We start from the raw sequence: 18,194 nt of genomic DNA on the forward strand, positions 1-18,194 counted from the left end.
TGCACAAATAACTTTCCATTTCCTGTAATCATTCTGTCTCCATGTTCAACCAGTCAATAAACCCAATAATATGTGGTGGTATAAGTTATTTTAATTTTGAGAAATTAATAAAATTTTGTGTAATTGGCACTCGGTTAATCAGGGAAGAACTCATCAGATTACAAACTTCCTACCAGCCGACGAGCAAAGGCCGATACAAAATGTTGTAGAGTAGAAAACGAGGCTTGTTGGAGGAGTGGTCATTTCTCTACTGTTGGCCCATACCTCTACCAAGACCCAACAGTCCCTTTAAATTCAATCAAGCTGCACAAAATTTCCCACAAAAATGATAATAGTCATCTAAATGTTTTTTTATTGAAATCAGTGAGATATTTCATGAGAAATTGGAGAGAAAAAAAATTAAAAATGCCCTTGCCCTATCTCGCATTGTTAAAGCATGTGATAAAAACTCTGGCTTGATCTTCTAAATAAGTTTATGAATTCTGTCTTTTGTGGAAGGCTTTGTGTAAATCCTGCAGACAGACAAACGGACAGGGGTGAAAACATAACCTCCCTACAAGAGGCAATAAAAACAGGCACATTGTTCATATATTCCTATTGAATTGTCATTTGAAGGGTATTTGTATGGGAGTTTTTAAGATGATTAAGTTTTATCACAAACACTTTCCGCTTTGAAACATTTACATTTCCTTTTCCGCTTCACAGAATCCAGCCTTCACAATCTACATGTTACAATGGATTGCATTCAATATGCAACTGTTAAGTTTTACCTAAAAAGGGGCAGAATAGATGGCATGACGCTGGTGACTTGCAGCTCTTCGTCCCTGTCCCTCCTGAACACAACATATCAAGTCCAAAATTACCTTTTTTTTCTCTTTTTTTTTTCAGCTATTGTGTCTTTAATGTAATTGTATTATTTTTCTTGTGCTTATGCTAAGAACTATTTTTTGGGTTATGTTTTATGATTGGCCCTCAGTTTAATGTCGTTTTATATTCAGCCTTTTGCACTGAAATAACAATTTAACGGTGGCTTCAAAAGAAGACTTTCTTTTAAACACCATTTCAAATTGATTTCTTAAAATTTATCCGATGACCTTATGGTAGCCTCGACGATGCAGCATGCTTGGATTATTCATTAGTTTAAAACCTTGACATGAAGCTGAAGTATCCGCTATCTTTATCGTGACTCATCCATTGGCCGGTCAGTTAGGACAAGTGGATGAAAAGAATTCCTATGATCAAGGATACCCGCTCCCGGCTTTATGGGAAACTATATTGTAGCCTGGAAACAAGTCGTTCTGGATGTGGTGGCTAGCCTGCTGTTGAAGTCTGGTTTTGGATCAAATTCTAGGCTGGGAGTCAAACTCTCTCAATCAAACTCTTTTTTCCCCAATGTTCCCACTAATGAACGTCACTAATTGATTGAAAACGCTGGTGGGAGGGGATGAGCAAGCAGGGTGTTATAGTGTGAGAGAGGGAAGAGGGATTTTGAACACAAACAGTGTATGGAACCGGTCCAGACTGATGCAGAGGCCCACAATGGAGAGCCTTGAGTATTGTACACAGAGGAGACAATATAATGCAGGGGAGCAGCCACATAAAGGGACAGTCAGCTCCGACCCTCTGAAGCTGCTCCCCTGCCGAGAGTGAAAACACTCTGTGGTTAATTACAATAATTCCCGTGGGTTGAATCATGGTGTGCATTTGTAGCCAATTATAGCGAGGATGCATGTAAAGTATAAATCCTTGTGACGGATTTCATGTGCATCACACTGGCCTTTTCTTCTTGTTGTCTTAAACTCACTATAAGCGAGGGAATAAATTTAATCCAGGCCACAAATCCATCACATCACGTTAAACTATAGAGCACTGCATCTTTCTTTTTTCGATGTTCCTTTGCAGCCAGACAAACCTGGGTATGCAAGCATTAAACTCATGTGTTGGGAAGACTGGGGTCAACATCCCCTCGGAAAAATCTAATAGCGTCCCTTGTATCTTCAAACACGTTCTCTCCATCACAATCCAATGCCTGTGACCAGAAGGAGAACAAATATCAACCAGTGAATCAAAAGCTCTGCTTTGTTGCTTGGTTCTGTCTTCACCACCTTGGCCGCCTGACTCACACTCAACCCCACCATCCATTTCTCTACTAATAGAAAAACCTCAAGGTATCTGCACTGCGCCTCTCGGCCTTCGTGTTCACTGGGTGGAAAAGGCCACGTGCTCCTGAATCAGAGTCAGGGCTTCCACTCAGGTCTATTGAGGCGTATTGAGATGGTGCTTGAACTGGGGTAGCGCTTGCGGTTGCCAGTATGTTAGACGTGTGTCCAACTTGTCTGTCAGTATGAGTTTTCCTACATGTTGTCTTTGTTATTCTCTCAATCAAAAAGGGCCCATTTCTAAAATAAGCTACAAAAGGGTATAGCTATGTGAGGTATAATATTTGTAGATTCAAAACTAAATCTATTATCGGATAACTGAGTCCATCAGATGTGATACATAGAATGTCACATTATTGCGTTATTTAGAAAGATTACAGGAAAGAATTACTATTACTTTCTATTTCCAAAAATGCTGACTTTTAAGTATTATAGTTGGCTTTTCCGTTTGCTTGGTGCAGCAGCTAAAGTATAGTGAATATATAATAGTTTGTATCCACCAAACTATTCTACAGTTGATTTATAGGTTGTGTGTTCAAACAAGGACTATTCAGCAATCACTTTCTTTAAAGTTGGAGGTTATATAAACTGAGTGCCCTGCGTCCATTTGACGTAGCTGACAGCTGAGGAACAAAAATAATAAAATGAGTAATGTAACAGATTACTCTGGCTTTTTAAGTAGGACACTTAGTCAGTAAATCATAGCCTGAAACATGTAGTAGAAATATGGCCTTGAGATTAATGTGTGTTGTGATTTTACACTTGTTAATGACTGATGGTAACTTGGAGGAGGGTGTAATAGCATCCTCTCTGCACTTCAGATACTCCATGTTGTTCAGATCTGAATAGAAGGTGTTGCATACTGTAGGAGAAAAATGATCTACATCAGAGGACCTGCAGGTTGTTTTTAACGCTTGTCGATCAGTTGTTTTCCATCATAATAAAGGAACGACTGAGTTAGTGAAATCCGACGTTCACATATTTTTACTGAACTTTTATACCAGATGTGATGCAGCTTTGCATCCTATACCGAAAGCTCGGATTGAAATAAATTTCCCTCATCTTTATCTACACCAAGAAGTTTATGTTCTCACCCCTCTGTTGGTTGATTATATGTAAGCGAGATTATACAGAAACTACCAAATGGATTACCACAAAACCACAAGTAGAAGGATGAGACGTAGGCCAAGGAAGAATCCACAAAATATTGGGGTGGATCAGCATATAAGGGCAGATCCAGGAATTGTTACGCCCTTGTTAGCAATGTGAAACATGGCAGTATTCATCATTTTGACTTATTTCTTAGTTTATAATTCAGGAATGTCGATGGAAAACTTCGAAGGCCAAATTTTATGGACTGATTTCTATAAGTGTGTGCATTTTGATGCAGCTTGATTGAATTTCAGGGAACTTTTGGTTCTTTGGAGAATGTTGTGTCTACTGAGAGACATACATCATGTTTTTGCTTTATGTCTTATTCACTTTCCATTGTCAGTCTTTCTATGTCTTAGAAAATCAATGTATGTTTGGTGGTTAGAAATCAACTCTGACTTGTTCACTTCTCAATGCAGACGTGACATTTGACACACAACTCATGTGTAGAAATGATGTGTAGAAATGTCAGATTTATATGATTGTTGATGTATGAACCAGAAGGCCTAGACACTATGGAAACATATATCTGTGTGTGTGTCTGTGTGTTTGTGTCTGTCTGTGTGTGTGTGTGCATGTGCCTCCTGCTATACCTGTCTTTGTGTTTAAATGTTTTTTCAGTGTCACCGCCTTGACAATGCGTTAAACAGAAGTAATAGGGACAGAGGAGATTGAATATGGTGACACACTATAGCATCTTTAAGATTAACACAAATGTATTTACGCTGCCACATCAAGGTCGCACCTATTTCCACCGCCTTTACAGCTCCTAGAGCTTAGGAGGTCATTCACCAGCGGACAGTTTAAATTCCCTGCAACTGTCATTGTGGGGTTGTCTGCTCTTTAATTGTCAGTTGCACACAGCCAAAGGGAATTGTGTGCAAAATAACACATGGAGGCAGTGTAGGTTAGGGTGAAAGAAACTGCAACGACCTCCAGTGTGTTTCCTTTTTCAATCGAAAAAATATGACACAACTATAGAAGCAAATGAAAGTTATAGTGAGGTCTATAGTGTTTTAAAATGTATGTTTTCAGATTATAATAGTGAGGACCACGTGACTGGGATGCCTCGAAAATGGCTGCACCTCTGTTCTCTGGTGTGTGTGAAGTGACTGGTCGGTGGGGTACGGCTGTGAGGCTCTAGCAACCGCTGAAATGACAGGATTGCAAGCCTGCTGGATTTCACCTCATCTAGATAGAAGGTGGCAGCACGCAGACACACACACACAATCACACACACACACAATCACACCACCCACCAATTTCAAAGTCCATGCCTTCATAATTAAACAAAACTCGCTAATGAAGAAAACTGAAATTAAATATTTTTAGAAAGACATAAATTCCTCGGGGGTGCAGAAGGACTTTCAATATTGTTGTGTCAGATTAGTTTAAATGGTTTCTATGGGTTTAAAGAGGAGTTCTTATATAATCACTTGCCAAACAATAGATTGGTTTGGTTTCTGACCCTCTGACCCAACATTCTCAACGTTTTTTTTGGGCCATTTTCCACTTTTTTTGTCAAAATATGGAGTTTTCTATTTCTTAAAGCAACCTCTGATAAATTGTTTTATCTAAATCAACCGTTAAATTGGACGGTGCAGAAACGCTCCAGCACATTTCTGAAATAAAATTTAAAATCCATCACATTTCTTTGTAAGCTTTTGAATTATTCATAATATATGCTGGAACTGTGAATCTTTCAAATTAACCACACATTGAGAAGAACAATCAAATGCTACACATTAATGCACATGAATTAATTACTCGATAATTCAACACTCGAGCAACTGTTTAGCCGTGAACACTTATTTGTAAGCTACAGTTTGTCAATAATACTTCCACTGTCAATGAATTTGTTTTATGATATTTTATTTATATTCAATATATTAATACATTTGACAATTTACATCCCCACTTCGTTTGGTGGGTTTATTTTGACTAATAACGTCACATTATTATTATTATTAGTAGAATTTATATTATTATTATAATTGTTATATTATATATAAAAAAAATCTCAAACGGACGAAATGTATCGTCCCTCTGTATTTATCCTCGGCTGAATCACAGAGCGTGGACCAACGGCTCAGTAAATTATAGGTTAGCATACTATTTTGATATAAATTACAGAAATAATTGAATAATGACTAATTAAGACCAAAAAACGAAACGAAATGTTCATACAGGCCTACACCACAACTTCACATGGAAGACGTGAGGGTTTAAAAATTCTGAACATCTCATGATTCAATAAAAACACATAATTTCTTCTTATTTTTTAAATAGATTTATTAAAAAAACAACCAAGTATTGGACAAGAGTTTAGTATTGTCCTCATCACAGACAATTATCACTTATTAACATACGTATACAACACTTTTCAACTCAGATGTGAAATATCATACTTTACACGTCTTATATCCTTTACTGCAATCAATACATTTTCTCTCTCTAGAAATAATTCCTTAAATAAACTGGCTGCTGCTGCTTTAAGAACAACATGCCTGCGCCATGAAAGTGCAAATTGAAGTACAGTGTGTTATTCAGCGAGGCGCAGGGAACACGAGATCTGCAAAGAAGTGAGGAAATCAGTTCGATTCTAAGCATTGTTTTCGTCACTGATTTGTTGGAATGAGGTGCCCATTGCTGTTTTTAAAGTGCAACTAACAGTTAAGAGGGGAGTATGGGATATTTGTCATTATGTTTATTTGAGGGCAGTGGGTGGAAGTGGCTTTTCAAACTCATAGTTCCTTCCCTGGGGGAGACATACAAAAAACACATCTGGTACATTTTTACACTCCAACTTAACTGTAACTTATAGGAAGGTCTCTTTCATATTCAGCCTTGATTTTTTTTTTACCTGAATCATTGTTATTGTTTGGTTTTAGAAGTGCCAGCTTTATAAAAGTATATAAAAATGAAAACAGTTATGGTGATTTGCATTTAAAGCAAACGGACACCACTGTCCGAATTCTTATTTTTAACTTGTTTTTAAAGCATTTTTGAAGTGCCCTTGATCAGGATACCGAATATGTTTACCTTTTGCTGTGACTCATAACTTAATACATGCAAAGTGTAAAGTTACGCAAAGCAATATACAAAGCAATGCGCAAAGTTTTAGGTCGAAATTATATGTTTGTTTTTTTGTAAATTTGACAAGATGAAAAACAAAAAAATATATTTGGAGGTCTCATGTCCACTATAATTAGATGTGGAGGTTTTGGGAGGATGTCAAAATGATTCGATACAAGACTAAATGACACCATTTCAAGACAATGGGCATTCTCTTAAACCTCTCAGTCATTATTTTTGCTCGACTCCTGGTCGCTCTGTTCGTCAGTGAAGCACACGTCCACATCACTGTCATTGTCGCTCTTCTGCTCCGCGTCCTCGAACAGGCCGCCGGGTTTGTCCTCCAGTTTCTTCACCGTCTGTCCGGGGTGCCTGGACTTGACGTGCCTCTCCAGGTCCCTCCTCCGCACGAGCACCTTGCCGCAGAAGTCGCACCTGTACGGGGTGTTTCCCTCTGCGTGCAGCCGGATGTGCTTGTTCAGGTTGCTCGGGTCTCCGAAGGGCCTGAAGCACACCTTGCACTTGAGCGGTTTGTAACCTGTGTGAGTTCTCATGTGGATTTTCAGCCCGTATTTTCTCGAGTACAGTTTGCCGCAGTACAAACACAGGTGTCCCTTTTTCGGTTTGCCAGAGCCGCTGTTGCTGGAGGCGCCGGCCGGTATCGAGTCCAGCCGCGTCCGGTTCTTCTCCGCCGCGATTTCGGACAGCTGTTGAGTGTGCATGGCGATCTCCCGGTCGATGTTGGTGATGGTGCCCAGGTCTTGACTCAACGACGGCGCACCAAAGTAGGACATGGACTCCGGGTACTTGAGGAGGTTTCCGAAGTGGAATTTCAGAGGATAGTAAGGTGAACTGTACAGAAGCTCCCCGTTATAGACAGTGAAGGGCATCAATGGGATGTTACAGTCTCCACCATAAGTCTTAACGCCATCAAAGTGAGGGAGGGAGAACCGTTCAAAGTGGAGTCCAGGGGGCACCTGGGGGTAACGGGAGGGGGACAGGCCGGAGTGCATCCGGCTCTCCACGTGCTTGAAAGCCGAGGTCTCCTCCATGTGAGGCAGCAGCGGGAAAGCCCGGAGAGCGTTCGTGCATGGCACCATTGGGGATGTGGCGTCCATAATTGCAGGTGCACATTTTGGAGGATGGCTGCCTCCTCCGTTCAGAGTCTCGCCCACATTCCGGATTGGTTTCATGTTACCAATAAGTTTGCTGAATGCCATACCACTCAGCTTCCCGTTGGGGTCCTCTCTGGAGGCGTCAGCGCCCGGGACTTTGGAGACGCCGGTCGGCTTGAAGGCAGAGCGCACACCCGGGTGGAAGCCCATGCTGCTGAGCACGGAGGATGTGGCGCCCAGGCTGAGCAGCTGCCCCTGGTTTCTGGCTGCGGTGACGCTCATGTCGAGGGCCCGGTCCTGCTCCTCGGTGCTGCTTTTCTTGGGCAGTCCCGATTTGATTAGAAACGACGAGGAGGACACCGCCCGCCGGCCCGAGTCTGACATGGAGGAGTTGTTGTGAGTGCTCCTCGGAGAGATGGAGGTGTTGGGGATATCTCCCGACTTTGGTGACCTGCTGAATGTCTCGGTGCCTCTTGCCTGTTCGCTGCTCACAAACCCCCGCCCATTGCTCAGCGCGCAGTGGAAGTGGACGTGGGCCTTGAGTGTGTTCGGGTATTTGAATATTCTCCAGCAGTACCAGCAGATGTATCGCTCCTCACCTGTAGACAACAAGGGTGACATTAATGATGAGGTGGACGCAGCTCATTACCTGACACAACACATCGTGAAAAAAGTTAATAAGCCTTCGGATGACATGTCAGTTATCAGAATATTTCCATATATATTTCCATGCGTAAAAACACCACACCCGTGCGTAAAATGAGAATAACAGGTTTGGCAACCTGTAGAGACACGACCATATTTAATCTGTTTGAGCATGTCGTGTGTGGTACACAACATGATTCAATTGAGAGAAATATAATAGAAAATATTGTATTTACTTTTGCAGCGAAGTGCATTGAGTGATGCATTGTCACATTTGTTCGATTTTCCTCGGGAAATTTTTCTTTTGTATATTTAATATTTCATATAATAGTTATTTTATATTCTTTTCAGTTACTGTTGCACTTCAGCTGATCCTTAACACTAGGCCTGATACGATGCGGCTCCTAAGATCTGGTGCCAAATGGTATTAGCGGGGAGCCATCTTAATGGTCCCCGGTCGATCACTCAGAGGTTAATACAGATGTAATGATTTTGTAATCCTCATACGGACCATTGTTTATGATCGCCATCAAAAGGGCAAACGCCCTGCCCAATCTGGCGGTCAGAAAGCGATGCATTGAATGCGGGACTTTCTCCTCACATGTGCTCTTTCCCGTGGAAGTGACAGCAGCTGTTGCTTGAAATCGCAAGTCTCCAGAAACAATGGGGCCAGCCCATCTGTTGACGCCTAATAATGGGAAGCGAGCGTATGTCCATGAGCGCACGGTGCGTCGGGCCGGAGAAGCAGGCCAATATACACCCCACATAAAAGTTAGCATTCATTAGGCCACAATACCTTAACGCACCCACCTAATTCACCGTGAAGCACTTGTTCTCGAATTTATTTGCCTTTTGACTTCATGAATATTAATGACGCGTTGGCATTTGTTAACCTATCTGTCTCTTGACTGAATCGCCAGACTCCTCTTCCTCCTCCACGGTCGCTCAGACACGTCAATGTTTTGCCTTTAATTGCTTTAAAAAAAAAAACGTTTCAAGCACATTCTTTTTTAAACACATTTTCGTTCACGTTATGCTTTAATCGAAATCTGAAACAATCTTGACAGAATGAGTTAAAAGTATCGGTTGATAATCATTTCTATTAACGGATTAGATCCTGCTGGGTTGGTGTGTTTTGCTAAGATTAGACACTAATCCCCAAGCGCAAAAAGCAAATCCCCCAAATCATCTTTACAGCCCAAACAGACGGATTACCGGTCCAAACACAGGCTGAAGACAAAACTCAGCCAACAAGAAATCACTCGGAGAAAGAGGCGCTCCTGCGATTAGGCCTTATATTTGCCCTTTATATTGTAGGCCATGTTGCCAGTAACATTCGTCAAATATAATGCACTCTGCATAATGTATCGTCTCTCCTCCTTCTGGTAAACGGAATGTGTTTCTTCCGAAATAAAGGTAAAAATATGCTGGAGGAATAGGATGAAAAATAAACATCCAATTGATTTGCATATCTGAGCGATAAGAAGGGCCATTGTGGTTATTGACAGATATTTAATTGTGCAGTGATGGGGCCTCAACATGTCGATGACACTGTCAGACCTGTAGCCTGTAGACATGACGGCGATAGACCCATTGAATTTAGTTTCTCTGAGTTATTATTACGATAATAATAATAAGTAATATTATTATAATATAATATTATATTTCAAATTCTGAGTTCCCTATAATTGTCATAACTTTCCATTTTATTTCCCAGAATGCAAAAGCCGCTTGGTGAAACTGGTCCTCGGGCATGAACAGTGTCATTTACCTTTCTCGTCGTGCGTGGGAGTGGCGGTGGTGGGGATGTCGTACCACTGGGCCATAGCGTTGGAGTACCAAACACTGAGCTCCTCTCCTACAGGGATTTCTCTCAGCACACGGTAGAATATCTTTAAAAAAAATAGAAGAGGATTAATTACAAGCGTGTCAAATAAATTTTAAAATAATAAGAATATTATAGATTTATGTATGATAAGGGTAAAAAGTTCACCTGTCCACCAGGTAAATCCGACACAGCCTCTAGGTTTTGCTCTTGGCTGTTCCTGGCGGCGCGGATGAATCCGATCCAGTCTGGCACAGGACAGCTCGACTCATCCACGAACTCTCCTCGCACCAAGCGGACCTAGAAACGAGGCCGGGAAATGAAACGAATGAGGCAAGGTTTGCAACTGACCACAGCAGAACAGGGGTGATGGGAAACATGAAAGGAGAACTTCAACTTGTTCTGTTTTTATCTCAATCATTTATTTGTTAATCCGCTAATCCATTACTTAAATTCATCTATTTTTTAAAGAGGTACCTGGAGGTGCCGCGCGGCCACGCCTGACCAAAGGGCGCATAATGCGCCTCTTTATCCGCTCTGCTGATAATTTACTAAAGAGAATGACACACGGGCCTAATTGAGTTGATATGGGAAACGAATTTGAGGAGTGTCAGAGCGTTTCTAAACTGTTCAGGGACATTAAAGATCGAAGCGTGACATTTGACACAGAGATTGCACCTGATGATCGCCTGCAGCCCGGGGGCCACGCATTTAGACGCATCAATCACAAGCGCTGACAGCCTCAACAATAACAGGGCGCGGTTATAGCTGCGCGCATGGCATCAAATTGTTTGTATTTATTGTTTGTTTATGTGTAAAATAATGATAATAAATATGATAATGTGTCAGAAAGTGTGACTTATTTTTTTGTTGTCTTGTATTTAAAAAATGTCAGGTCTGGAGACTTTTACTTTCTAAATATTATTTTGAAGACATTAACTCCAAATCCCACTGCGGCAACATGAACAACAATTTATTAGATTTTTACTTTTCATCCTTGTTGTTATTGTTTCTGTATTTTATTTCCCTAGCTGCAGGTAGTGGGGCCTCAGTGGCATCTTTCTGTGGCCGGATTACATTAACAGTAAACGGCTCATCGGAATAACAGGCCCGCCAGGCAGTGAAATGTGAGGCGGCAGACCCGGGTCGCCCATTAGGCCGGTTAACTAGAAGCACAGACTGACAAGTCTGCCACTAATGGAGCTCAATTATTTCCAACATGACAGGCCAAAGCAATTAATAACCGAGGGCCCGATAGAGTTTGACAGTGCAGCTTTAAAAATCCAAAATTGTTTTAAATAATATTACTCAACAGGGAGTAAATAGGCCTACAGGGGGTTATATTTTTTGTAATCGATGGAGTATATTTTTATAGATAAAAAGGTAAAAATGACAGAACATGCAATGGTTTAACAAAAGTAAAAATTTTCTTTTCGAATATAGAGTTATGGATTAAATAAACTACTAATCAGAAAATGCGTAAATTCTTATTTAAAAATATGACAATGCAGCTCCTTATCAATTATCCAGTGCACCATGCCACTTTAAAAATATTTAAAAGCAAGACACATAAACTGGACTACCAAGTAAAAAAAAAAAAAGCAGCACAAATAGTGAGGAACTTGAATGACTTCTTGAAAGTGTCAGTGTATCATTTTAACATACCTTCTTCTTGGGTCCAACTTCCTTACGATCCGACAAGTACTTCCCCAGTTTGAAGATGCCCGGTACCGGTCCTATCCGGAGCCCGGCCGGGATGCTGCAGTCCGCAAACACACTGACGGTGGTGGACGCCCGGGTGGCTTGCATGGCGTGGGGTGAGATTAGAACCATGAAGACTGATGGAGACCGAGTGTGAGTGGGAGAGCGCTGCAGGGAAGGAGAGAGGGAGAGGAGGAGGAGAGAGAGACAGAGAGGAGGATGAGGACCGGTCGATATCCGTCCTCAAAGTGACGCGGTGGCGTTATGCTGCCCGGCTTTTCTAGTGATGGTGCAAGCAAGGTACCCCCCCCCCCCCCCCAACCCCCCCCCCACACACACACACACACACACTCACTCACCCCAACCTCTCCAGCTCCAGGATAAAAAAAAAGGGGGGGGGGGGGGGGCAGAGAGGTGATGCTGTGCTACGTTAGGTAGTTTGAGGGGGAGGTGGTCCAGAGTTTGACTGGATGGAGTGTGTGCGCATGTGTGTGCGTGTGTGTGAGTGTGAGAGAGTTGGGCTCTCCCTGCAGCTGTGAGGAGAGGGGAAACGGGCCGGCCCGGTCACATGGAGACTTTCCCTCACCCCGCCGCATAATGAATTGCTCCAAACCGGTCAAGAGACACAAAGGGCCAGGCGACCTTCCCATCCCCGAAATCCAATTTGTCAAGGGCAGAGAAAAGAGGGTGCACAATCAAAGGTCCAGAGCGACCATTAATCCTCAGCATGTGGCTTTGTCCTGCAGACAGTTCCGATATTTTCACTGACAAATCCACTGTATAATTTATCCATAAATCCTCAACCCTTCCCATTCCCTCCTTTCAAGGCAGGTTTTTGGAAATGAGTGGCTACTTTAAATCTACTTGGCTGGCATTCTTTGAGGTTTTATATACTTCAAAGCGTCTTTATTCTCCCTCCTCTTTTTGTGTCCATAGGTTGACAAAAGGCGCAGGAAAGTTTAGAGGACTTGTTAACTCCTATTGACTCTCGGCGTGTGCCGGGTTGCGATCAGGCAGGTACTGAAAAGGCAGAACCACCAGTAGGAAGAAGAAGGAAGAGAGAAAAAACAACTAGAAATAACCAGTACCATCTTTTCAACGCGCGCGCGCGCACACATACACACTTGTGGTTTTTGTGTCTCGTCCTCCTAATTCAACACATATTCATTCTGTTGTTTCATTGAAGGAAAAGGGGAAATATTAATACAAATCATAAATCCATTATGATATTTTGCTTTAATTATAAGTAATTTTACCCTAAGGTGGTAGATCATTTTAGTAGCAAGTGTAATTAAAATGATGATTTAAAATATTTTTTAAAAAGATGTTTTTCTATTAAAATGAATTACCAAATTTTTTTTGCAACGCTAGAAAAATAGGACGCTTTTTCCCTTTTCGTAGTGCATATAATATATTTTATTAAAATAAAAATGTTAAAATAATTGGTGATATTCGACACATGTAAAACTGTTATTACATCAAAGAGACATAACTACAGGAATATCGGGAATAAGTATTGATTGACTTGATTATCTTTATTGATTGATATCATATACATTGTGTCCTGTATGAAAAAACGTATCACCTAAGATTTTTATAACAGAGATTTTTTTGTGTTTGTAATTTTGGGAAGGTTTCTCTGAAGAAAACTTTATTCCTTCAGTTAATCCGACACATTCAGAGAATATGTCCATATGTTTTCAACGTTCTAAGAAAACAACAACATAATATATTAAATACATAGGCACTAAAATTATACAATAGATATACATTTTATAATAAAATCTTTCACGGACTGATTGACTTGCTGGCTGCTCAGAATATTGAGTATCTGGTTGGAGCGAAGTGGAGCCCTGAGCCTTTATATGTGCAGCAGGTAATTGAAAGTTACTGGGGTCTGAACAGAGAGGAAGAACAAGAACATGTGGGCGATCAGTTCAGACCATATTAACCTCTGACCTAATGTCCTCACGTGAATATATGCAGGCTGTACCTGCATGCTGATCAGATTTATTTATTTAAAGAATGCATCAAACAGACAAGACACTAAATCACAATCTACAGCTGCGTTAACCAAGAGCATCTAAAGGGTTCAGGTGAACCATGAATCTCTCTGCTCCCCACGCTCCTCCACAGTCATAGAGCCTGAGCGACACGCGAACAATCTCATCAATAGGCGCAAGGTTTGCACCCGGCTGTGCGGAGAGGTTATTTATTAACGCCTCGGCATTTGCGGCTGGTTCCCATCCACCCCTGCGCTGCTTTAAGAAACACTTCTCCACAGTGAAATTCATTATTCTCCGGAGTCGAAGGCGAAGACGTTTCCTTTCTGTTCGCGGAGGAGTCGCTGGGGGTGAGTCCCATCTCTCCCCCTCCGCCGCCTCCTCCCCGATTCACTGTGCGTAAAGTCAAAAGACGGTGTCAGAGTGAAAGCAGTGTTGGAAGCAAATGGGATGGAAAATTAAATGAAATTAAATGGCTTGACCGGCGGTATTGTCCCTCCTCCCTGCTAAAAAGAGAAAAGACATTAATTACATGGTCGGATCTTTGCTCTTGGACAATATTGCGGAGTCAATCAACACGAATTCTGCAAGTGCGCTTCTCTTAAATGAACTCCGTGTCTCTTACTGAACTTAAATAACGACCTGAGAAGAATCGCAGGCGGAGAGAGGAGGGAGACGTTTTTATGGGCCGCTCTGCCTGACTCTTGCCAGCCTTTTCTTTTCTTTCCTTTTCTTTTTTTTTAGGGGAGGGGGGATTTCAACTGTCTAAACGGTGGGGCTCTGATTTAACTGGTTGGCCATTAATGAGCCATGAATATAGAGGAACAACCTGTCTGCAAAGCAACGCGGTAAATACAGAGAGCAATGCCCCACCAGGGATCACCATTCATGCGCCCTGACTATACCTCAGGGGTGCCAAGGGTTCACCACCACCTCTCCTGGACTGGTTTCAATGGCCCCTCCAGTTAGGACCCCTCCGAGCTCCGAAGAAAACACATTTTTTATGTCGACCCATAAACTTTGTTTGGCTCTATTCAAGAGAAGCCGCGAAATCATTGTCCCACTTAGCAATGTGGCCTATTTCTCACACATTCCCACGTCTCAGAACTGACCGTGTGTTTGTCTGCATCCATCTATTTGTCCACATGTGTAAGCCCACACCTTCCTCGCCTCTCACACTCATTTGGTCACACTTTCCTTCAATTCATAATGAAGGAGAGAAAGAAGAACAGCTAAATCCTCGTTTTTTTTCTGGGCAGCCTGAAATCTATCCGTCAAAGACTTTGACTTTCTTAAAAGATATGAGAGAGAAACAGAAGAAAATAAATATTCAGACTGATGCGCTGATATTCATTTTCTTCATCTCCTTTTCTGTATTTAAACCCGACCTTGACAATATAGGAGGTGTCTAATACTCCCTGAGAAACCTCGGGAAAGACCCAGGCTGCGCCGAGGCCAGACCAGCTGCTTTTATGCGGGTGGGACATTTGAGACGCGTTTGAATAGTAATGATGCTTGTATGGGACTCCCACCAGATGACATGATTGGGATTTTAACCCAGACTAATATTCAAAATCGCATTAGTGAGGAGCCGAATAAACGGCACCTGATTCAACGCTGTTCATGCGTGATTTCATTCAAAATGCCTCCCCTCTCTCTATCTCTCTCTCCTCCCCTCTTCAGAAAGGGGCTGCACCATGTCGGTATTCAAAGTCTCTGAAGTTTTGCGCCCAGCTTTTTTATTTTCTTTCTCCGGGCCACATTTCCCTGACTTAAAGTCACTTTATCTCGCATGAGCAGACGCGGATAAAGGCGCGCCGAGTTGCGTGAATTGATATGTTTCGGTGTACCTTATAAATTCATACCTTTTCTCACTCGAGCGCCTCAGAAAGAAAGTGTCACTCAGGCCAATTCTCTCTGCTGCGGAGCGCATTTAGCAGCGGATCCATTTGAGGAGTTCATTCCTAGGCAAATGTATGCAGGCAGGGCCGTGCATGAATAGAGCAGCGTGTCAGCCGACCCTAATTGGGATTTAGCCACCCCAAAGCATGTGCACAAAGTGACAGAGGCGCAGAGTTTCAAAGAGAGTCCCAACTTTTGCCCTCCTTGGTGAATATGGGCAGCTCTTTCCCTCGGCTCCGAGTAAAACACCATTTTTCTTGCAGGATGAAGGTTAGTGACCCACTTGGCTGCGCGGTGTGTTTCTGCAAACTGAGAGTGTGAGGAAAACAAGTAAGATGGCAAAGAGCATGTTGGAAGACATGTAGGACTATAACCTTGACTGGCCTGTATGTTTGAATAAGGTCAAACAACGTCTAAAGTGAAGTCATGCTTATTTTCTTTTGTAGTACTTTTCGCATGGAATTTCTTTTAAATAGTATCTTTTGATCATAACAATTTAGTTTTGTAATTTGTTCTGACCATTTCACAGCAAACGATAATAATAATATTAAAAATAAAAATAATACTGATAACAATACTGATACTACTAGTACAATACAATATTTTGCGTATTATTTCAAATAAAAATTGCTTACCATTTGATTAATTGAAAATATAATTTTGAGGGTAGGATTTAGACAAATCACTGCTTGTGACTACAATTAATTTATTAATTTATTTGAGTGACTACGCTCTACACTCTACACTTTTCCTCTGGTGCATCCGTTCTTTTCCACTCCGAGTACGAAGCACCATGGAGAGCTCCATATCGTATTAAAACACACACACACACACACATACACACACACGCACACGCACACTCGCACTTAAACAGGCGCGCGCGCACACACACACACACACATGCCGACACACTCCCTCTTGCCTGCGTAATTCTATTAAAAATCGATACCGTTCCTTCACGTAGACCCAATTTGCATCTATTTCTCTGAAGTGAGATCCATATATACGTATACGTGTATATAGGCTGACTTATTATAAATGTAGCTGTATGCATGTTTCGGGTTGGATGCACATTATTAATTTGCTGTAACAAAATGTGATCTAATGATACGAGCGTCTCGCGGCTCCTCATTATTTCTCCGATTGACAGTCTCGGGTTCAGACTAATTGTCTTCCGCGTGTTCGGGTGGGATGAGCTTGTGGAAGTGATGTCCGGGAGAAATATTGATTATTATATTATAGTGTTAAAGAAATTATTCATCATGTGGTGATGTGGCTAGAAGATGCTGGTTGCTCCATGGAAAGATTTGTGCTCATTTATAACCCTTTCATTCCCTTTTATCCTTTACTTATTTAACTATGTTGAATTAAAAGTTTGGATGAATAAAAAACAACGAATACTTTATATTTTGGATTTTAATGGCAATTTAAAACCGTTCTTCTCGGGGGGAAATGCAATGCTTTTTAATGCACATATCATACATAGAGATAGATTTATGCTATTTATCGATTCCAATCTGAGATGGGCTATTACCGCAGCAAGGTATCTGGCACACAGCACACTATAACAAATATTAAGATAGAAGAATATTCAAGCTGTGCAAAATATAGAATGTTCTAAGAGTTTTAAATCAGCACATTCAATTGTTTGTGAATACTATTGCTTCAGTGAAACAAGAAACAATAAAATGTCAGTATTTTTTTATTACGTAGCAAATTTCCATCTTCATTAACAGAACAGCCCATTGATGTCTAACTTTATTTAATGTATTGACTTTTCAATAAGGTCATTAAGAATTATATTTGTTGATATCAAGGTGAGTCACATGTGTTCCATTGTAACAATATTACTATTTCTGCCAAGATTCCATTGGCCATCTTGCTCTTCCTATATCTTTGTTGTGTTTTTGTTGGATTGGTGTGTTGCATGTTTCTGCTCTCAGCCCTTGAGCAGGACACTGAGAGTGTTTGGCATCTGCTGGCCAGATCCAGTCGCTCCCAATCAGCAGCGGGAGGAAAAGGTGTGGATGTGGATGGAATGAGGACAGAAAACGTCTGTGCTCCGTCAGTCCGCTGCAGAGCAGAGTTTGACTGATGGATTCCTCAGGCCTGCAGAAAGTGTCAGGGCAACCGCCTTGACCCTCAGGTGACTCTGTCTCTCTCTATGTTTGCGTTTGCTTATTTCTTTTTTCCACTCTTCCTCCATCCAAGCCAAAGCTTTGAACAACAGGATCATTTCTCTATTCTAAGCAAAACTACATTTTCACATTTCATGTAACTATGGTGTTAGATTCAATTTAGTGTCCTTAAAGGCCACCTCAGCGAAAAACCTGAAAGAGACATCAAATAAAAAGAAAGACAAGGTAGTTGAATGCTGATAGCTTTATTTGCAGTGGGAAGAAAACAGAGGGAGTGTGAGGCACACACAAGTTTAGAGAGCATGTTGAGTGTTCTTAGGCATATTCAAACTCTGTAAGGGGAAGGTTTAACTTTCTAGCAAAGGGTCATTCATGATCTTCTTGTCCAGGGCAAAGGTCGCAGGTCAGTGCCCAGACATGGCGTTTGGTCAGTGCAAAGCTCAGAGGGGCGTGGAGGTTTAAGGGTGAGAGGAGGTCAC

The 18,194-nt window shown here is 41.6% G+C and overlaps 1 protein-coding gene across 1 annotated transcript; it reads right to left on the minus strand.

Annotated features, from left to right (window-relative positions):
* Positions 1-6,610: 6,610 nt before the first annotated feature.
* On the minus strand, positions 6,611-11,804 carry prdm13 (PR domain containing 13). Its single transcript, XM_053433288.1, has 4 exons — positions 11,637-11,804; positions 10,140-10,271; positions 9,918-10,038; positions 6,611-8,100 (listed from the first exon to the last, which is right to left on the minus strand). The coding sequence occupies exons 1-4, from the start codon at positions 11,802-11,804 to the stop codon at positions 6,611-6,613; spliced, it is 1,911 nt and encodes a 636-aa protein (XP_053289263.1).
* Between the last annotated feature and the right edge of the window lie 6,390 nt (positions 11,805-18,194).

Source organism: Pleuronectes platessa, chromosome 10 (assembly GCF_947347685.1).
Source record: "Pleuronectes platessa chromosome 10, fPlePla1.1, whole genome shotgun sequence".
NCBI lineage: Eukaryota > Metazoa > Chordata > Actinopteri > Pleuronectiformes > Pleuronectidae > Pleuronectes > Pleuronectes platessa.